This window comes from Lactuca sativa, chromosome 5, assembly GCF_002870075.4.
Source record: "Lactuca sativa cultivar Salinas chromosome 5, Lsat_Salinas_v11, whole genome shotgun sequence".
Classification (NCBI taxonomy): domain Eukaryota; kingdom Viridiplantae; phylum Streptophyta; class Magnoliopsida; order Asterales; family Asteraceae; genus Lactuca; species Lactuca sativa.
The window spans coordinates 26,705,541-26,728,140 of record NC_056627.2 but is presented as its reverse complement, the minus strand read 5'-3'; the positions used below and the strand labels follow the sequence as shown (position 1 = coordinate 26,728,140).

General features: G+C 32.0%; 3 protein-coding genes and 1 long non-coding RNA gene across 4 annotated transcripts; 3 read left to right on the top strand and 1 right to left on the bottom strand.

Moving 5' to 3' along the window:
- Window positions 1–912: 912 nt before the first annotated feature.
- On the bottom strand, window positions 913–5,152 carry LOC122197978 (uncharacterized). Its single transcript, XR_008224222.1, has 8 exons — window positions 4,499–5,152; window positions 4,022–4,163; window positions 3,840–3,876; window positions 3,702–3,762; window positions 2,700–2,865; window positions 2,327–2,415; window positions 1,498–1,563; window positions 913–1,086 (listed from the first exon to the last, which is right to left on the bottom strand). It is a non-coding gene; the product is annotated as an uncharacterized LOC122197978 (long non-coding RNA).
- Window positions 5,153–6,175: 1,023 nt separating this feature from the next.
- LOC128134104 (uncharacterized) lies at window positions 6,176–9,382 on the top strand. The gene is made up of 8 exons (XM_052771524.1): window positions 6,176–6,405; window positions 6,491–6,535; window positions 7,288–7,344; window positions 8,491–8,560; window positions 8,650–8,691; window positions 8,778–8,851; window positions 8,944–8,960; window positions 9,070–9,382. Exons 1-8 carry the CDS (start codon window positions 6,199–6,201, stop codon window positions 9,380–9,382), a joined length of 825 nt encoding a protein of 274 aa, XP_052627484.1. The 5' UTR covers window positions 6,176–6,198.
- A 751-nt stretch (window positions 9,383–10,133) lies between these two features.
- On the top strand, window positions 10,134–13,646 carry LOC111889981 (uncharacterized). Its single transcript, XM_023886132.2, has 11 exons — window positions 10,134–10,239; window positions 11,064–11,212; window positions 11,443–11,710; window positions 11,810–11,906; window positions 11,982–12,112; window positions 12,191–12,275; window positions 12,357–12,495; window positions 12,616–12,785; window positions 12,888–13,008; window positions 13,174–13,308; window positions 13,458–13,646. The coding sequence occupies exons 1-11, from the start codon at window positions 10,134–10,136 to the stop codon at window positions 13,644–13,646; spliced, it is 1,590 nt and encodes a 529-aa protein (XP_023741900.2).
- Window positions 13,647–16,576: 2,930 nt separating this feature from the next.
- LOC111889982 (uncharacterized) lies at window positions 16,577–21,321 on the top strand. Its single transcript, XM_023886133.2, has 5 exons — window positions 16,577–16,707; window positions 16,902–17,856; window positions 17,973–18,301; window positions 18,564–19,438; window positions 19,910–21,321. The coding sequence occupies exons 1-5, from the start codon at window positions 16,577–16,579 to the stop codon at window positions 21,319–21,321; spliced, it is 3,702 nt and encodes a 1,233-aa protein (XP_023741901.2).
- Window positions 21,322–22,600: the final 1,279 nt, after the last annotated feature.

Genomic DNA, 22,600 nt, shown 5'->3' with positions numbered 1-22,600 from the left:
TACCTTCCACATATATCCGTACTTTCCTCAAGAACTGTCTTGACTCTACCAAGTCACTTCTACTACTACTGATCTCTGCTTCTCTCATCCTAGCCTTTCCCTAGGGAAATCTCTGACTCCACCCAACCCAGTCCTTAGTTGCTGAAGGCCTCCTTGTAATACCACTTAGCCATCACCTGAATACCATCACATGTGACGGGGCTCAGATAATACTTCGAGTAAAAGACTTGTCCGTACAACGGTTAGACTCAAACAAGAGCTGCGCAATAGGGCCAAATCCAGCATTCTAAGATTATTCAACCCTGATCACATGTGACTTGACATATTCACCTAATCGATAACTCCCATCACTCAGAGTCCCACAAAGCACAAAGCAAACAACATTCAGACACAGGAAAATACTCAAGCAATTCTACCCTCATAACAAGAAATTGTACTAGCATACAATGCTAAGCTCATACTATCAGGCATAACCTAAATAGGCTATCCTACTACTGTCTACTCTATACTAGCATGCAATTCTTATAAATCTGAAACTTATATAGCAGGCACATAAGGCATCCTCCTAGATCCTTAGTCCTATTCTAGCATGTTGTTCTACTGAAACTAAAACTGATAATCATAAAATAAACTTGTATGGGTAATTTGGGAGTACTTACTCGAGCTCGGCTGATCGCATGCACCACACCCCTTTTTCTCTTTTTCAAAAACTCTTTTCTTTTTAAGCTTTCTTTTTCAAAAATTCTTTCGAAAACATTTTTCTTTGGAAAATTCTTTTAACCATTTCCTTAGTTTGAGTCCAGTCACACCCGACAGTGTGCCTGAATCCCTCAAACCAAGGCTCTGATACCAACTTGAAAGGTCCCAAAAATACAACCCAAAAATTTTTGTTTTAACATTACTAAAAATCACAACGTCAAAATAAAACCATGCATTAGATGTCTCAAAATTCCATAGTAAATGTATCAAATCAAAACTGAAGTCAATATCATATCAAAATATCTAAATCAATCTCTCAGGATAAAACTGCAACTGGGTGTGTGCCATGCCATCATCGCGAGCTCTACCCCTTGCTAGCGGAAGTACCTGAAACCAAAACTGAAACCGTAAGCACGAAACTTAGTGAGCTCCCCAAAACTACCACATACTACACAATAACATATAAAGCAACTATCAGGCCTTGCCCACTGCATCAGACCGAAGTCCGGAACTAACCAGGGCCTTGCCCTCTGCATCGAACCGAAGTTTGGAAACTGCATCAGACCGAAATCCATAACTAACTGAACATAGCATAGCATAATCATAACTACTAGCATAAACGCATATACTGCATATTGCATCAGACCGAAGTCTGGAACACATAACACAGAGACAGGCTTGAATCACAAAGACATCATTCACACTGAACTACTACATCAGACCAAAGTCCGGAACTACTGGTAACTAAACGGGCTGGCATTGTGGCCGTAGACCCGTTCCTACTGGAAGGAAACTCACCTCGTAACGTTGGCTGCTGAGATGCTAAATCTGAAACTGACTGTCTGCTGCTCCGGAACTCCCCGGCTACAAATCCCATAAACACTAAATCAGATACTGGTAACTGTTCTTAGGGTAAAATGACTAATTTACACCTGGTCAAAGTCAACCTCCTAATTAAAGTCAACTTTCAGTTGATTGGACTCGCCGAGTTGGGCCGCCAACTCGCCGAGTCCCTAACACCTTTTCTAATCCTCTACTCGCTTCAACTCGTCGAGTTTGGCAACAACTCGATGAGTTCTTCTTCCGTACTAACATCGAATCTAACTTCATTCGACTCGCCGAGTTGTATGAACAACTTGTAGAGTTCTTCATCATAAGAACTCGTCCAGACTGTGACTCGCCGAGTTGTATGAACAACTCATCGAGTCTGTTCTTGAGGCATCAAGATTGCCTTGGACTCGCCGAGTTGGGTCGCCAACGCGCCGAGTCTCCTGCATGCCATTATTATACATTCAATTCTAGTCGATTTCAGTGCATCCAATTCATAGATCTAAGCTTCTAGGGATGGTTTTGTACGTAAAGTTTCCAACTATACGTGCATGCACACGAGAATGGGGCTAAAACACCAAAATCATCCAACTATGAGCACTTAGGGTTTGGAACAATGCTATATTTGCATAAAGGTAGTTATCTTGAGTTTCTAGAGCTCAATAACATTCAGATCTATGGTCTCCATCCAAAGGAGAGATCAAATCTCAAGTTTGAATCATATAAAGCTCCAAAAGAGACATAAACAAGCATAAAAGAGGGTTTAATGGAAGAATAAGCAAGGTACTAACTTTATTACCTGAATATGAAGCAGATGGAAGCTAGCTCTTGGATCCCCTTTCTCTTCTATGGATCTTCTTTCCTTCCTTTCCTGCTACAACTCCCAAGCTATCACAAAACACTCAAGCTCAACAATGGGGACTAGGGTTTTACAGAAAAATTCTCTAAAGGTGCTGGAGGTTGGGGTGGGAGGCCATAATGAAGTTTAAATATAGTACAAACCCTGGGATTTAGGGTTTCATCGAGACTAGCAGACTCGCCGAGTTCGGGATACAGACTCGTCGAGTTGCCTACTAAAGACGCGTGCAAAACCCGTCTCTACTCGACGAGTCGGGCTACTGACTCATCGAGTTTCTCTTAACGAAGGAAAATACTATATTTAAATTACATACCATAAATGGCCCACTAATGATAGGCATTGATGCTGAAGAGTTATGCCTATCACAAGTTATATGATCACGTATGTTCTTTCCAAAATTGTCAAATAAATTTGTGATAGGAATTGATGCTGAAGAGTTATGCTTCGATATTAAATACCTCCATCGTGGTCATCAGTACCTACCAAAGTTACCTAGAAATCAACAGATGAATCATTGTTGCACAAAAGTGAAAGGATATTTGGTCCTTTCATGATCTCAAAGGCAAGAATGGCAGCCAACTGTATGAAAAAGCAGATTAATAATGTTGAAGTATTACATGAATGAAGTTTATGAAAGTAGTGATTTGATTTACCATGTAATAGTCAGCATAAGAGATGATTATTCAAGTGTTATCATTATCTACATGATGAAAGTGTTAATTTGATGCTTCTTCTGGTACGTGACAACATTTTCAAGATGAAACCTATTACTACAACACTATAAATCCACTGAGTGATATAACAATTAGCATGAGAAGATTTTATTACTTAGTTTCTCTAGTGGAACACCAAAATTTGATTTTTATTAAAAAAACAATTATTTTTTAGTTACTGTTTTTGATTTAGTTTCGGTTCTTTACACAACCCCAAGTAAAAATAACTAATATTATTACTGCAATATTATGATTTTTATAATATATTTTATAAAAAAAAAAAACTAAGGAAAAGTGGTTGTCACTTAATTGGGCACCAACCTGATCAAAGTTTTTTGTGCAAAATGCACACCCATTGTCAAACCGTTGACCAATCAATTCACAATCTTCCGGTTAACCCAAGACCCATTTTGATCGGTCAACAGATGGCTAACCATGGTAGCACTGAAAGTTCTAGTAAAATTCAAAGCCAAACTGCTTACAAAAATAACATTCCTTCTCTCGAACATATTTTAAAATTGAAGAACATAACTATGACTTTATGTCGATAAAAGAAAATTTTGTGATTTGGCGTGTAAGATGCTATAAGAAGGAAAACTTACCATATATCATGGAATGTAATGAGTAAGAATAATTCCATTCCTCTATCAAAGTAAACAGATCCTAACAAAATCCAACACAAAACAACAAAATAAGTAAATATTTTAGGAAAATTACAATGGAAGTATTACAGTAAGCACCTAAAGTTGTTGTCGGCTTCTTCAACTCAGTTTTGGTCTGTCACATAACAACCCCCAAAAACACAAATTCAGTTCAATTACTCCCTCATCTCTTCTTGTAATGAGTAATAACAATTCCAAAAATCTATATCCTTTCATATATCAACTAAATAAAAAAACAAATAATTAGTAACAAACTTTACATGTTTTATCTGCTTTATTAGTTTCAATCTGACATATGTTGATGTTCACATCAAAGTTGCATAAGAATGTAGAAAACAAATCAAGTGTCACTGACAAGGGAAATCATCTAATCACATAAGAAAGCCCTCGTACATGAAAGCCCTGCACAAATGAAGTGACAAAACAAAGACAAATAAAGCAAGTCGAAATCAATCTAAAAAAATCCAAGTTGTAACTTGATAGATCCCAGATGAAGAAGATTAAGCAAAAGGCCGATAGCTACCTCCACCAGAACCGAGAAATTGACTGTAACTATTTTTAATGTTAGCAACGTTATAAAAAGAAAAAAAATTAAAAACATGTTTTTTTTTGTTGTTTGGTTTAGACATTTCTTCAAACAGGTAGTGGGCGTAGATACGAAGACACGCATAGAAACGAAATTAACATGTAATTGTAAGTAAAATCCACAATGAAATGAGATTAACATAGAAACTTACAGCCATCAACGTCGGAGGTTTGTCGACAGGTTCTTCTCCACTGGTGAGAAACAGTGCCCAACTGGGGGTGAATTCCAAAATCAACCTGAAACACAATTACAGAACATAAGAAAGCAGAATTGCAAAATCCATTAATGCATCACCAACATCTACTGGCTGTAGCATTCATTGAACACGTTCTTTTTTATCTTTTTTTAATTCCTGGAAGTGTGATCAGGTTTGGAGATGCTTCCATGGAAGACTGCGGGAGTAGATGCGAACATGTAGCCGGTGTCCTCTGTGTCTCGATTTCTTCCAAAAGAAAGAGAAGAGAGAATGGGAAGAAGATCATCCCAGAAGAAAAAAGCGAAAAATAGAGGATCAGATAATGAATATATATATATATATATATATATATATATATATATATATATATATATATATATATATATATATATATATAGAGAGAGAGAGAGAGAGAGAGAGAGAGAGAGAGAAGACGGTGTTGGTGAACGATCAACTGTAGAGCACCCGATTAGCAGAGACGACACATGTATGTGTAGAGAAAAACCCCTCTGGGTCGACCTATTGTGTCTGCGTGTTGATTTCTTACAAAAGAAAGAGAAGACAATGTTTGGATGAGAAGGTATGGAAGGATGAAAGAGAAGAGAAGGTTTAAATAAGGAAGAAATTGGAAGGAAAGGCAGAAGCAAACATGTGTGACAGACAATAAGGATATTGACATCAAATGACCTAAAGATGAATTTGAACATACACATATAAACAGAGGACCAGTTATGCCAACCCTTAGGCAGTTTACTATTCCTAAGCTCGCATAAGTTTAATATATATATATATATATATATATATATATATATATATATATATATATATATATATATATAATGGCAAAAGTATATTGGCATAAAAAATAAAAAGAGAAAACAAAAAAGTCCTTGGCGCCAATGTTTGTAACCTAGCTTATAGTAATTGAATAAAATGTGTACCTTTGATACTCAGAGTGAGATAACACATAGTCATATTCAAAATAAAAAACACTCAATAAAAATATAAAACACATTAAAATAATTAACATTAATAATTTCATATATTGATAATTGATATTAACATTAAAATAAAGTCAAACATTCATACACCTTTACTGCGATTAAATCAAAAACTATAAAATAAAATAGTCAAACATTCATATTATGTGTTATCTTGATAAAAAAAGGTCAATCACTCATATATATTCAATATGATCAAGTCAAAAACAGTAAATAAAAAAAAGCCAAAAAAATTCAAAAAAAATACATCTCTAAATATTACTAAAACAAAACCTTAAATTCTTCAATGAAGAAACATCAACCCTTGATTGCATTTCCCTCCTTTAATCTCCACCTTAGGATCATTTTGCTGACATCATCATCAACCAAAAATAAATTCACAAGCCTACAAATAAAAATACTTTCTTACGATTCATTCCTAATACATGGAATCGATTTTCTCAACAAGAATATCTGTGCAGGCATCAACATAGTCGATTCTTGAAGGCTTGATTGCGTCAATCGAATCTGTGATTATGTTATAAATTATCTCTCAGCCATGGCCAAATAAAGGTAAAAGATGCTGCTTATTAACCTTCCAAATCAAATCAGAGATTTACAGCGGCGGATTTAGCAGAAACCCCCACTTCCGGCTATCTGAAAACCCTAGGAATCATGGGGAAGAAAGGGAAGGACACCAATAACGGTGAATCCGATGTTGATTGCACTCAGTATTACGATATAACAATGAACATACTGTTCGCCATGGTGTCGGAGCCCTATTATCTCCTCCATTTCCTCACCTTCTTCTCTTATTTCTCCATCAGATTCTCCACTTCTCAATTATTTTCTCCTGAATTCGCCGGACACCTCCTCCGCCGTGTAAGCGACTTTTCTCAGGCCTCTCTTTATCACTTACATAGGTTTATTAATGTATCGATCTGCAAATATCTTTCATTGATTACAGGAACTTCAAGCGCTTCTTGCTTTTGTTACACTAACCGCTGTCAAGGTATCTAATGTTACCGTGAACTTGTTAAATTGATACGCCCCTAATTTTGTTTCCAATTTATAATTTCGTTGAACTCCATTAGGTGTACTATGAATAGACCAATGCTATTATTACTTCTGCAACAAATTCCTGAGCTTTGATATCAAAGATCAAAATGTAGGTCTTTCTATTGGAATAGTGAGGGACACATTCTTATAGGAACATCCTAATCTTCTTAAGATTTTGAATTCTGAAATCATGGGAAGGCTAAAGGAGAAAGAGTTCAACTAACAAATTAAGTTATTTTTCTTTCTGATCACAATCATATAGCTCATATCGCTCCAATATGCTTTCCATGCTGTGGCAGGTCAAAACAAAAACATTGAATTAAAACATCAAACTCCAATTTAAACACCTTTTTTTTGAATTAAGATGTTCAGTAGATAAAATCATTGCCTATTGGATATTGTCTTTTCCTACAAATGATTTAAAACCAAAATCCAAAGTTTTAACATAAGGTGTTATAGAATTGTATTTCATGAGAGCTAAACAGTACTAATACCACAGTAGGAGAACAATGTTCAACTAACAAATTAAGTTCTTTTTCTTTCTGATCACAATCATATAGGCAAAAATAATACGAATCCATCCATAGTGTGAGGTTGCATCTGACATGATGAACAATGTTCATGAAGAAAATGTTACTCTACTTTTATTAATGATGAATTATTTTGTTAATAAATAGTTTACATCAACTTTCCTGCTTTTTGCAGATGGTGAAAGAAGAAACTTGGGATGGTTTTGTTGCAGATATGCTGGTATTTGCTAAGGTAAAATAACTATTTTACCCTTCAAAATGCACCATGGATCTTCATATCTCCCTCAACTAACATCAACAATTATAGATTTTCTTGCTATTCATATGATCTTATCTACATTTTCCAGATATTTCCTGTTGGCATTTCATTAGTTCTCGATTATCACCTTACACTCCGGTTCATGTTAGCATTCTTAGGTACGTTTCATTTCTAAAAAAAATATTTTTTTTCTCCTTCATTCTAATAAATTCTTGACACATAACTCATTTAATTGATTTATTTATAGTTATATACATCTTCAGAATTCAACCTCCCTACACAGGACTAGGTAAACACTCAATTTTACATTCACTTATTCTCTTATTATTTAAAGTTTTGTGTTTACAAATTTCTCCAAAATTTATATAATTTCAGGCTCTTCAGCACAATTAACACCCTTACAATTAGAAGCTTTATTAACCGAAGGTGGCACATCAAAATTTTGGCTGGTTAGCTTCACAATTCTATAAGTTGTCAAATTTTATACAGAAAAAGTGATTATATTTTGGTGTATTTAAAATTGCTTTCCATGCTGTGGCAGGTCAAAACAAAAACATTAAATTAAAACATCAAACTCCAATTTAAACACCTTTTTTTTTAATTAAGATGTTCAGTAGATAAAATCATTGCCTATTGGATATTGTCTTTTCCTCCAAATGATTTCAAACCACAATCCAAAGGTTTAACATAAGGTGTTATATAATTGTATTTCATGTGAGCTGAACAGTACTAATACCACAGTAGGAGAACAATGTTCAACTAACAAATTAAGTTCTTTTTCTTTCTGATCACAATCATATAGGCAAAAATAATACGAATCCATCCATAGTGTGAGGTTGCATCTGACATGATGACCAATGTTCATGAAGAAAATGTTACTCTACTTTTATTAATGATGAATTATTTTGTTAATAAATAGTTTACATCAACTTTCCTGCTTTTTGCAGATGGTGAAAGAAGAAACTTGGGATGGTTTTGTTGCAGATATGCTGGTATTTGCTAAGGTAAAATAACTATTTTACCCTTCAAAATGCACCATGGATCTTCATATCTCCCTCAACTAACATCAACAATTATAGATTTTCTTGCTATTCATATGATCTTATCTACATTTTCCAGATATTTCTTGTTGGCATTTCATTAGTTCTCGATTATCACCTTACACTCTGGTTCATGTTAGCATTCTTAGGTACGTTTCATTTCTAAAAAAAATATTTTTTTTCTCCTTCATTCTAATAAATTCTTGACACATAACTCATTTAATTGATTTATTTATAGTTATATACATCTTCAGAATTCAACCTCCCTACACAGGACTAGGTAAACACTTAATTTTACATTCACTTATTCTCTTATTATTTAAAGTTTTGTGTTTACAAATTTCTCCAAAATTTATATAATTTCAGGCTCTTCAGCACAATTAACACCCTTACAATTAGAAGCTTTATTAACCGAAGGTGGCACATCAAAATTTTGGCTGGTTAGCTTCACAATTCTATAAGTTGTCAAATTTTATACAGAAAAAGTGATTATATTTTGGTGTATTTAAAATTGCTTTTGTTACAATAACAGCATTTTAACCTTTTCTTGTCTTCTAAAACTCTGCCAAGAGCCTAACCCATAAGTGATAGCTCCCGGAACAAAAAGCAGGAATCTTGTCCATCCTTTTTGCTTCTCTGATACATGGTAAATGTTTAGATCAAGGCCCTTTAAAGATGTTCTCAATAGCTTTAAACTAAAGCATAAAATAACACAAGCTATTTCACTTTCTGTACCAAATTTAAGAGTCAAACGGACAGATATTTTGAGAGAAGAGAGGAACCTTGAGATCGAGAAGAAGATGTTGGTAGTGGAGGTGGAGGTGGAAGTGGAAGTTCAGCGGCAGCAATGGCGGAGGAGTATGAGTAAACAAATGAAGAAGATAGCTGTTCTGGGACCCACCTCGATGAAGAAGCTCGAGCAATTCTTCTTGCTGTTAAGAAGCTTTAGGAAACGGAAGCCATGGGAATAATGACAAACTTGGCATCTATTGTGAAGCTTTATCCTCCTCTTCAGAACCTACTTGGCCAAGCATACTGAACAAGCGCTTGATCGCAACCTGGCAATGAGAGAAAATAAGATATCAGAACATACATTACACACACACACACACCTTTTCTGTAATATCAACCTTCTTAGACCAAAGTCTCCATCAAGAACTGCTCTATTGTCTATGGTTTCATGTTTAATAGTACATTGCTTTTGTTGGATTAATGTATGTCTTACTCATGTGTACTTCTTATCTAAGGATTTGGTTTGTCAAGAGTCGACCATAACATATATTTTTATCTGTTATTGTAGCATGCGTATTGAAGACTTTGTTTCAAATTAATGATTTTGTCTATCATCTGTATTCAACATTCAAACCATAAAATGTAATTATCCAAGAAATATAGGCATACGTTGTTTTGTCACCTTACATTTTTTTTAAAATTTTGTTTGTTATATGTAACTAATTTTTAATAGTACTTAACCTACCAAATGATACATTTGAACGCTAAACAAAATAATAGTAGTTTTGGTTTTAAGTTTACTTAACCCGTTTCATCCAATCTCAAACAAGTGAATTAATTTTATATAAATAAACATATATCTTATCGTGTTGTTGTTTTTTTTTTGGAAAGAAGGGTCTTTCCTAACCAAAGTCTCAATGTCACCATGATAGTACTATTCGTTGTCGCAACACCGATCAATAATAGTATGAGTGTTCCTTTAAATAAAATATGTTTTTCTTTCTGAATTATTTGTCGAAAGCAATTCAAAGAGATGTTTATAAGGTGATGACAGATTCTTACCATAAAGAAGGGCAGGAGGCTACAACCTCAACTTGTATGATGTAATTAATTAACTATGCCTCTTTCTAAAATGTTTTCAAAGAGATGTTCGTATGGTAATTATTATATAGTACATGATAGTATGATTTTGTTATATAATTTCCTTATACTACAACCTTTTCAAATTTACAGTTTTTTATATGGTAAAAATATTATCTTAAATATGGTATATATTTATTATATTTTTTCCTTATTCTACAAACTTTTCAAATTTACAGTTTTTTATATAGTAATTATTCTATTTTAAATGATACTATGATTTTATCTATTTGTCTACTTATATTTGAGATGGTATACTGATATTATTTAGGATATCATACCGTATATAAAACATCTTTTAAGTATGGAAATGATATTACATTCCATAATCTTTATTTCATATCAGCATTAACCAAATATATATTTTCCTATATTTTGTAAATATATTAAACATCTTATATTGAGTTTATTTTCGATATCATACCATATTTATGAAAATATTGTATATTTATTATATAATTTCCTTATTCTTCAAACTTTTCAAATTTACAGTTTTTTATATGGTAAATATTATCTTAAATATGGTATGATTTTATTATTTTTATATTTATATTTGACATGATATATTGATATCATTTTGGATATCATACCATAATTAAAACATATCTTAAGTATGGAAGTGATATTACATTCTAAAATGTTTATGTGATATCAGCATTAACCAATTTTTTTCCCTATAAATATACTGTCTACGATTTTTCATTACAAATCAAAATTCTCTCTAAACAATTATCCCCTTCCATTGCAGATAATAGTATTCCGTGGCATCTAACAATGCAGATCAGGTCGTCTTTGATAAGGTTGCTGAAATCAACGCATCTAAAGAGTCATGGAACATACGTGTTAAAGTCGTCATGCTTTGGAAGCCGACCTATGTAAACAATCCTAATATGGTCACAAGCCTGAACATGATTTTAATCGACCAGGAGGTACTGTTTTTACACCATTTGTTTTTTAAATTATCAATTTCTTATGTTATCTCTATTCAAAAAAAGTTGAAATTCGAGAGATGTTATACTTTTTTACTTCTATTCATACAATTTTAATAAACAACTTTATTATTTTTAATAATAAAGTTTAGTCTATGTAATGAAATATGTTATTGTTCCTTTTTTTAATACATTTTTTACACTTTTTTATCTTTCATTGTCACCTACAGGGAAGTAGAATTCCAGCTACAATAAAAAAAAATCTTATTCCAGTATTTGAATCCCTATTCGATGAAGGAGCTGTCCGGGAGATCATTAACTTCGCTATGGCTAGCAATGAAAGCGAATACATGCTTGTACCTCATAAACATAAAATCAATTTCTACAAAACCACGAAAGTTCGTGTATCCAATGATTTTGTTGATACAGTAGATCCTTATCATTTTATCTCTTTCCCAGATTTGCTAGCCATAAACTTTGACACTCGTGTTGCATTTGGTATGTTATGTTGTTAGTTTAACTTATTTCTATACTTCAATTTTTAATGTAATACACATTTGGGTTATTATTACTAATTTATTAAATTTTTTCACATAGATTTTCTAGGTGAAGTTGTGTCAAGTGATCCCATGCGAGTCATTGTTGAGTATGGAAGAGAGAAAAGGTTAATGAATCTGGTTGCTCAGGATTTAAGGTACACATTCGTATTATTATTACACATTCCCCCGTTTATATTTATCTTTCATTAATAACCACCATGCATATTTAGTGGTACGAGAATTGCAGTCGCTTTGTGGGGCAGTTTTGCAATGAAGTTGAATACTTACATTTCACAACATAATAATGACATTGCTCCTGTTATTATCCTACTACATTTGGCCAAACTCAAAATTTGGGGTGGTAAGTGTTTTTTACAACAAATTATCATTTCAACTTCAAAGTAATTACTGACAATATTAATTTTCTTTTTTCTTGCAGGTCAGCCTCAAGTTGGTAATTGTTTGTTTGGGTCTAGATTGCATATAAATGATGATATGCCTCAGATTTTGGAGTTCAAATCAAAGTATGTTATTTAACATTTTTAACACATTTATCTTACTAAATCATTACTTTTGTTGAATAACTTCACTATTTGTTTATGTAGAATTAATGCTTTGGATACAAATGTTGAGTCTTCTAGCTGTACATCCCAGCTCAACTCAAATACCGTTGTGGCTAATCCAGAGGATTACTACCTCCGTTTTCAGATAAAAAACATTGATGAAATTCCTGATTTTAATGAGGTTTACTTAACATTTTTATATAACAGTTTCCGCATTCTATTATTGTTTTGATTTTATATCTACAATTTATATGAAATAATATTTTAATATGATTACTTTTTTCTCCTATATATGAAACAGGAAGTTGGTTTAACCATTATCGCTACTATTATTGGTTTTGATATGGATGATGGTTGGTATTCATTTTATTGCCGTGATTGTTCTAAAAAAGTTACTAAAAATGATGATGATGTTGATGCTGGCCCTTTTCACTGTGATGGTTGTGGATTTGTCTCGGATGTATTTGGAAAGTAAGTAATTATTATCTCGAAGACTATGCATGTATTTTACAATTTTCATATATTTCATTGTGTATGTCAAGCTAAATATAAGTACTATGTTATAATTTTTAGGATTAGGATAGTAGTTCGTGTGCAAGATGAAAGTGGCTCTTCTTCGTTTGTATTGTTTGAGCGTCATGTAAAAGATCTTATTCATCGTGGAAACCAATGGTTGATGGACAAAATAGCTAAGGTTTCATAAAATATCTCCGTTATTTAAATGATTGACATATATGATTTTTTTTCTTTAACTTTTCCAATCATTTTATAATGTAAATTAGAATCAAGGCCTGAGTTCGAAATTCTTCTAAATAAGAAGTTTGTCTCCAAAGTTCAGATTTCCATGTTCAATCTGCAGAACAACTATCGTGCTTACACTGTGCATAAGTCAACCGATGATGAAAGGGTTCTTGCTGAGGTGACAAAAAGGTCATCAAATCATCAACATGATCATATAAATGATAATGGTACTCCTGTTAACAAGCCAAATAAGGTTGGTAACTGTCTCATATATTTCCAAAGTCAAACCCTGTGCCCTCTCTTCAATATTTTTTCTTTCATTTTTCATGACTTTATGCAAATATGGTATGTTTTGTTTTATATTTTTCTTTATCGATATTTATTATTTTCTGTTATCTACAGGAAAATACCAATTCTGTGCATGATGACAATCTTGATGTTGTTGACCTTGAAGCTGTAACACCATCATCGAGTACGGGGAAGCGCCCTATTGAGATTGATGCCAACAATGACTCTTTGGAGTGGTCTTCTTCAAAAACTTGTGTTGTACGGGATACCTTGAAGATCCCAAAGTTGGAAAAGTTGGACTAATATCAAGCCACCCATCAAAATTTTACATATCATCTTCGATATGTTTATACACATTTTCTTTTTAATCTTTTGTGTGTCGCATTTTTAATTCTCTGTTTATTGATCTTTTGGTTGGTTTTAAAATTGTATTGAGTTTTTATTTGGTGTGTACACAATGATACAATTAGAGGTCATGACAATTTCAAGTTATTGAACTCTTTTGATTTAATGCGTATTTTCTTTCTTTTTTCTTTCATTCATCATTTGATTATATATATATATATATATATATATATATATATATATATATATATATATATATATATATATATATAGACACACACGAAAATTAAGAATTTCTTTATATATGCTAATGCACTTACTTTATATTCTAAATGGAATTTAAATTTTATTTGCATAAATATACATCGTTTACATATGGTAACAGAATAAAATCATAATCTAAGTATTCAAAATACATATCATCTATATTTTATTTATTCCTACCATAATTATATTCATGCTTTATTTTTTACCAAATTTAAATCCTTGTGATATTCAGTTACCTAATATATATATATATATATATATATATATATATATATATATATATATATATATATATATATATATATATATATTTATATTTTTATTATATATGATATTTCACCTACTTTTATTTGTTAAAGTCAAATTTAAACTTTATTTGCATAAATATTCATCGTTTTCATATGGTAACAGAATAAAATCATGGAATATGTAAACAAAATCAATTTTTCTATAATGCATTTATTCCCTCCATAATTATATGAAGACTTTATTTTTTACCTAAGTTAAACCCAACTAATATTTCATTACTTTATTTAACTATATGCAATATTTATTTTTTACCAAATTTAAATCTTTTGAAATATCCAGTTCCCTTATTTAAAGTGTTAGAAATCATCATCATCACTATATATATATATATATATATATATATATATATATATATATATATATATATATATATATATATATATATATATATATATATATATATATATATATATATATATAGTGATACAAAGATATGTCTAAGAACGTAAAAATTATCAAACATATTGAAATGACTAACATTTCAAATGCTTCGGGAAAGAAAAAACCTACAAGGTTTGTTACTAATGTGTCACCCAACAACACTTCCCCAACAACACCACTGTCTGACATCACAAATGGTAAGATTCATATTTAAGCATTCTGTTTATATTTGAAGTGCTTGAGTGTTTATAATGTTCAATTTGTATAACTCATTTCTCTTTATATTTCATTTGAGTTTTTGATATACATACCATTGTTTCTTTAGTGAATGCATCATCTTCATCCAATGCTCTAAAACCATCATCACATTCAACATTACAATCAATATCCCACAAAGGTACATTTTTTTATATGTTATGCATCTTTTATATTACACTTTTGTTTTTATATTTGTTTATCTATTGTACTATTAATATTTTTTTAATATTTCTCCTCCGTTTATGATACGAATCTTCATTTCAGAAAATAATTTTTTCATACCACCTAATTGTCGAGTTGCTCGAAACGTTTCCGAATTATCTAAGGCTACCCCGTCTCATAACATCATACGACCGAATGTTCAATCCACATTTATTTCCCCAAGAACGCCACTTTCACACCTAACAAATCAAGGTAAAGTATTCTTAATTTCTTTTATATTATATTTACATACACTTCTTAAATCATATAACATCAATTTTAACTTCTCAATATATAAACTTTTAACATTTAATTTTTAATACATATATGTCTATAATATCTAATTTGTATAACGATCTTTTTTAATAAATATAGGTCTATAATATCTAATTTCGGTAACTACATTTTTCCTTTATTATCTTATTTAATTTTATGTTTTATATATACTTTTCCTCTTTAGTTCATTCACCCTCTTTATCGAATGCTTTGAAAACACCATCATCTCAGACAATACAAAGAAATTCTCAGAAAGGTACATTTTCTTATATGTTATGTCTCTTTTGTATTGTATTTTTTTTATTTGTTTATGTGTATTAAATTAATATATTTTATTTATATATTTTGCTATATTATCATCCAAATTTTCATTTTTCAGAAAATAGTTTCTTCGTACCCCCTAATTGTCGAGTTGCTCAAAAGTTTACCGAATTACCTCCAAACTTTTCTAACAACAAAGATACAATTCAGCACAACACAACTCATTCAACAACAACGAAACCGAAACGATTTAATACACAAGATATTCCATTATTTGAGTTGAATGAAGATTTCGTTGAACCTTCAGGTACCCATATTGTTCAACTTGATCGTTTATCTATTAATAATGATCAACTTCATCATTCAGTTGTCTTATTATATATTTTATTCATACATACAGTTACACATTTTTCAGTTGGTACCAGCATTAACTATAAAGAAAAGAAAAAAAGAGGCAGACCGATTTCAACAAAAAAGAAGACACAAATATGTATTCCTTCTACTTTAAATGCTCAGAATGATGTAACCGGTAACAATCATTCTAAATATATCGGAATAAGCAAAGGTATTATATCCACACCACAAATTATTTGTCATGACAAATAAAATGTCGTTCCCCTATTACATTTAAAGCATACCACAGATATAATTTCGTAAATTTGTTTATTTATTTATAGATTATTTGGATTCTGGAGATGTTGTATATGTTTGCTCAGTATGTAAAGCTAAGGTGTGGCAGGGAGAAGCAATTCGAGGAAATAAGGATTTAAAAAAAAACATGTTATTCCATTTGTTGTTACAATGGAAAAGTTGAACTACCCAGTCTGATTCACCCACCTCAGTTGTTGATTGATTTATATAGCGGTCTTTCGGAAAAAAGTCAAAACTTTATACAGAATATACGTCGATACAATATGATGTTCGCATTCACATCTATGGCTGGAAAGATTGATCACACCGTTAAATCAGGAGGTGGTCCTTATGTTTATCGAATGCATGGCCAAAATTATCATATTGCAGGCAGCTTACTTCCCCAAGATGGTGAATCACCCAGATTTTGTCAATTGTACATATATGATACAGATCATAAGGTTCAAAACAGATTCAAATCATGCGAGTGTGTGAATACCCTATATTATATAACTCCATTTTATATATATATATATATATATATATATATATATATATATATATATATATATATATATATATTACTACAAAAAATTTATATCCATTCTTTTTTTGATTATATTATTATAGGTCTAATAAGAAGAAAAAGACCACATCTAATGAGTCCATGGCAAATCCGTTTTCTCTTGAGTTCTGGACTATTCACGAGTTGATGGGGTTATTGGATTTCATTAATCCACTGGTTAAACAATTTAGAATGGCACGTGATCGCTTTGGTTCAAATCCAACAGAGCGTATTAGGTTGAAATTGATTGGGTCAAGAGAAAATGATGGTAGGCAGTATAATCTTCCTACCACAAATGAGGTAGCTGCCCTCATTATAGGTGACATTGATGGGTATGATTCAAGGGATATCGTATTGGAAACGCAAAGTCGACAACTTCAACGTATTAATGAGTTGCATCCTCAGTATCTTGCACTTCAATATCCTTTATTATTCCCTTATGCCGAAGATGGATTTCGAGTCGATATACTACATCGTGGTGTTGAAGATCCAGAATCTGATGGACGAATAAGGTGGACCATGCGAGAGTTTTTTGCTTATCGTATACAACAGAGAACCGATGAAATATCATTGATATTACGTTCAAGAAAACTATTCCAACAGTTTTTGGTTGATTCGTATACAATGGTTGAAAATGAACGACTTAGTTATATTAGTTTTAACCAGCCAACCTTACGTGTGGCACCTTATCGCAACTTGGCCCAGGCAGCTGAAGATGGCATTGAAGATGCTTCTTTGATTGAAAATCGTATTATTATACCATCTTCTTTTACTGGCGGCAGCCGTTACATGCAACAAAACTACTTAGATGCGATGACTCTGGTTAAGTGGTTTGGTTATCCAGATCTTTTTTTAACCCTTACATGTAATCCTAAATGGCCAGAAGTCATTAGATTTGTTGAAGCCGAGAATCTTAAACTAGAAGACAGGCCAGATATTCTGACACGAATTTTCAAAATTAAACTTGATTCATTAATCAGTCAATTGAAGGATAAAAAACTTTGGGTGAAGTCGCTGGAGGTATCAATCTTATATATTTTTTACTCATTAACATTATAACTTTTTGATAATTTTATCTTTTAACCCTGCTTGCTTTCTTTGCTCACACAGTTGTATATACGATTGAGTTTCAAAAGAGGGGCCTGCCACATTGTCATGTATGTCTGTTTTTGGAAAAAAATTCTAAAATTCCAAATCCTGAAGACATAGAGCGTGTTATATGTGCTGAATTGCCAGACAAGGATAGTGAACTCGATTTGTATCAGATTGTTTGTGATAACATGATACACGGACCTTGTGGCAACGATCAACCATTTATGCCGTGTATGAAAAAAGGCAAATGTTCAAAAAGATTTCCAAGGGAATATACCGATCATACGTATATTGATGAAGATGGTTATCCTATTTACCGGAGACGTAACGATGGAAATAATGTCCTTAAAAAAGGTGTTTCTTTAGACAACAGGTATACACAAATCCTTTTGAATGATTTAATAAATTTTAATTCCTTAAAAAAAATTTCTTTTTATGAAATATATTATTATATGTTTAAATACATAAATATCAATAAACAACTTAAATTAAAATGGTACTAATATTTTATTTTTAAATGGATAATGTAATATATAAGAACATATTACTCATTATATATGTTTTCTTATGTTCTTCCTATGTTAACTTCAAATTATCATTTAATGTTGTTTATGAAAATTTTCTTGATTTTTCAGGAATGTTGTTCCATATAATAAGATCCTTATGAAACAATATCAAGCTCACATGAATGTAGAGTGGTGTAGCCAAGTTGGATCGATAAAGTATCTTTTTAAGTATATTAACAAAGGACCGGATAGGATAACAACATCTATTGTTGATCCAACAAAAAAGAAAAAACAACAAATAGAAAATAACGACGATGAAGAAATTGGTGAGTGCTATAACTGTCGTTATATTTCCGCATGTGAGGCATGTTGGAGGCTTTTTGCGTATGATATTCATTATCGAACACCGCCTGTCGAAAGGTTGTCATTTCACCTCGAAAACAAACAACCTGTTGTATTTAAACCAAACCAACATCTTAATCAGGTTGTTTCTAAACCGACTGTCGCTGCTTCTCAATTTTTAGCTTGGATGGAATGTAACAAGCATGATGAAGATGCACGAAAGTTGTCATACGTTGAATTCCCAACTAAATATGTTTGGAATAAATCAGATAAGATATGGACAAAAAGAAAAACCAAGTCCAAGGCACTCGGTCGATTAAACCACGTTTCTCCCAAGGCTGGTGACATTTATTACCTACGGATTCTGCTGAACAAAATCAAGGGTCCTACAAGCTATGAAGATATCAAGACAATTAACGGAATTGTACATGACTCTTACAAAGATGCTTGCTATGCTCTTGGTCTATTAGATGATAATAGAGAGTACATTTCGTCAATAAACGAAACACATCATTGGGCCACAACATCTTTCTGCCGGTCTCTCTTTGTTATGTTGATTACATCAGATAGTTTGTCAAGTCCTGCTCATGTTTTTGAAGAAACGTATCAATATCTTTCTGATGATGTCATTCACGTTCATGAACAAGAAATCGGCGTCAGAGGTAAATAAACTAATTTATAGTTTTTTTATTCAAACTAATAAATTTCTTCTTGAAAAGAAAATCAATTAATTTCAACTTTAAATAAAACCGATAAAAACTATTTAACAATAGGTCATATTTAAAGGGTCAGGAATTGCATTTGTATTAATTGCCCTAAAATTTCGTTTTCCCTACATTTTAATTTGATTCCAAAACAACCCAATTATTGTTAATATACAAATGGTCCTTGGACGGAACTATATTGCTTAAAAATGACCTTTTTTAAAAAATTTGTCATAAAACATAATCAACAATTTTTTTTTCCATTTATACAAAAAAATTGTTCGTTTTCCATCATTTATACATTATGCATGTAAAACTGACAAAAAACCAACTCGCGATTACATCATTTATAGTAGTTATAAATGTCTTAACATAAGCCATTTACATAGCTATAACCATATTTAATTTCGTTGTATATTGCATTTTCAGGCTTGAAGTTAAAAGAGGATGCAATTTTCAACCTTACCTTGTCATACATCGAGAAATCATTATTGAGTTGTGGATTAAGTTTGAAGCAAATACCAAATATGTCGTTTCCTGATCATAGATACATTCAAGAATCATGCAATATGTTAATTCAAGATGAGCTTAACTATGATCCTGGTGTTATTGAAGTTGAGCATCAAGATTTGTATTCCAAATTAAATGTCGAGCAAAAAAATGTTTATCACACCGTTATGAATGCGGTTAACAACAACCAAGGTGGTGTCTTTTTCCTTTATGGTTACGGAGGAACCAGAAAAACATTTGTTTGGAAAACCTTGTCTGCTGCTATTAGATCCAAAGGTGAAATTGTTATCAACGTTGCTTCAAGTGGAATTGCAGCACTATTTCTCCCTGGTGGTAGGACAGCGCATTCAAGATTTATTATCCCAATTAACTTAACTGAGAATTCATTTTGTTCTATCGCGCCAGACAGTGATCTTGCTGCACTACTTAACAAAGCAAGACTTATCATTTGGGATGAAGCTCCGATGATGCACCGTCATTGTTTTGAAGCATTTGATAGGACGCTTAGAGACATTGTCCGTTCATTTGACAGGAATAAAGCGTTTGGCGGCAAGACCATTGTATTTGGAGGTGACTTTAGACAAATTCTTCCAGTAATACAAAGAGGTAATCATTCGGATATTGTGCAGGCATCGTTACATTCATCAAGATTATGGAGTGAATGTACAGTGTTACGTTTAACGGTAAACATGAGGCTTCAGGTTGGTTGTCCAACTAATGATTTGGATGAGACAAAAGCAATTGCAGAATGGATTCTTAAAATTGGTGAAGGTAATATTGGTGGTCCTAATGATGGTGAAGCTGAAGTTGAATTTCCAGAAGATGTTATCATTCGCTCTACATGTGACCATATTCATTCAATTATATCGACCATTTATCCTTCTTTTGAAAACCATCTTGATGACCCATCATATTTTCAAGATAAGGCTATTTTGGTTCCTACTAATGAAGAAGTTGATGCTATCAATGACTACATGTTAGGATTGATGAAAGACGAAGGCAAAACTTATCTGAGTTCGGATTCTTTATGTGAGACAGAGTCAGCAGATTGTTTTGAGGAATCATTTTACTCTTCGGATGTACTGAATGCTTTTAAGGCATCTGGAATTCCCAACCATAAACTCACATTAAAAACAGGTGTTCCGGTCATGTTGCTTCGTAATATTGACCAAACCAAAGGTCTATGCAATGGTACAAGGTTACAAATAGTTAGGCTTGGAAAGCATGTCATTGAGGCACGCATTATAGCTGGTAGATTCTTCAATGAGACTACTTATATACCTCGCATGAAGTTAACTCCGTCTGATAAAAGAATCCCCTTCCGTTTTTAGCGGAGACAATTTCCCGTAGCTGTTTGTTTTTCCATGACCATTAACAAGAGTCAAGGGCAGTCATTATCAACTGTTGGATTGTATTTACGTAGACCTGTCTTTACTCATGGTCAGTTATATGTAGTTGTATCTCGCGTGACAAGTAAAAAAGCCTTGAAGGTACTCATATGTGATGAGGAAGGTCGTCAAACCAATAAAACAAAAAATGTTGTGTACAAGGAGGTCCTTCAACGATTATAGATAATCATACATTTCTTTTTATTTATTTAGACATATCAATATAATCAATAAAACGACGTGTCTTTCTGTTACTTTATCATACTTAAATTTATTATGTTCGTTTTTTATGATATCATGTTAAATAATCGGGGTCCTTGATTGTGTTTTCTTTATATGTTTTACACCGTTAAATAAAATGTCTTAATCTCCAATCTTCTCTAATCTCTAAATATTATTAAAAGAGAACCTTAAATTCGATGCTGTTATAAATCAAGGCCATTCATTACATTTCAATCCTTAATTTCTAACCCTTGGATTATTTGCTGACATCATCGTTTTACTGGTCAGAAGTTCAATTAATGGATTTGATTTCATTATGTTAACTGTTTATTTGATTGTTAATGTTAACTTTTAACCTTAAATGTAAAATTAATTGTAAACAATGAATTTGATTTCATTATCTTAACTGTTTATTTGATTGTTAATGAAAACTTTAATTGATTTTTATATGTTAACCTTTAATATAAACTTGAATTGACTTTCATTCGGATTCAAAATTTAAACTTGAACTGATTTTGATTCAAAATGTGTTGATTAACTCTCCATCATTTATTCATTTAAACTTATTCAAATCTTAAGCATAAATTAACCGTGAGATTTTTCCCATAAAAAAGTATTTGATTTTAATCTTTCTCCCTCTTCAATATCATAAATGAGTTTAGGGGTATATTGGTCCATACATTAATTATTCAGTGGCAGGAAATATAAATTGGAAAAATCACCTCCCTACAAAATTAAATACTATTTATTTTTATGTTTTAATGAAAAAAAGAAAATAGATATTAGACTCACTAAATTACAATGTTATTTGTTCCAAAGACTTAGAACAACCAAAAGTAACAAAATAATTTATTTTAGGGTAAAACCTCCAATAGGTGGAAAATATGTCAATTTCACTATATAGGGGCAATTATGTCCAATAGGTGGAAAATATGTCAATTTTACTGTGCTGGTCAGATATGGAAAATACAACCGGAGGGGCAAATATGTCAAATTGACT

Bases quoted from the DNA above. Each gene is read 5' to 3' on its own strand.
- LOC128134104 (XM_052771524.1), top strand. From the start codon at position 6,199: ATGGGGAAGAAAGGGAAGGACACCAATAACGGTGAATCCGATGTTGAT. The intron at 7,345-8,490 runs GTAAAATAACTA...TACATTTTCCAG, and splicing joins ATATGCTGGTATTTGCTAAG to ATATTTCTTGTTGGCATTTC. The intron at 8,561-8,649 runs GTACGTTTCATT...ATTTATTTATAG, and splicing joins GTTCATGTTAGCATTCTTAG to TTATATACATCTTCAGAATT.
- LOC111889981 (XM_023886132.2), top strand. From the start codon at position 10,134: ATGTTTTTCTTTCTGAATTATTTGTCGAAAGCAATTCAAAGAGATGTT. The intron at 11,711-11,809 runs GTATGTTATGTT...TTTTTCACATAG, and splicing joins TGACACTCGTGTTGCATTTG to ATTTTCTAGGTGAAGTTGTG. The intron at 12,496-12,615 runs GTTTACTTAACA...TATATGAAACAG, and splicing joins AAATTCCTGATTTTAATGAG to GAAGTTGGTTTAACCATTAT.
- LOC111889982 (XM_023886133.2), top strand. From the start codon at position 16,577: ATGGCTGGAAAGATTGATCACACCGTTAAATCAGGAGGTGGTCCTTAT. The intron at 16,708-16,901 runs GTACATATATGA...ATATTATTATAG, and splicing joins TCACCCAGATTTTGTCAATT to GTCTAATAAGAAGAAAAAGA. The intron at 19,439-19,909 runs GTAAATAAACTA...TTGCATTTTCAG, and splicing joins ACAAGAAATCGGCGTCAGAG to GCTTGAAGTTAAAAGAGGAT.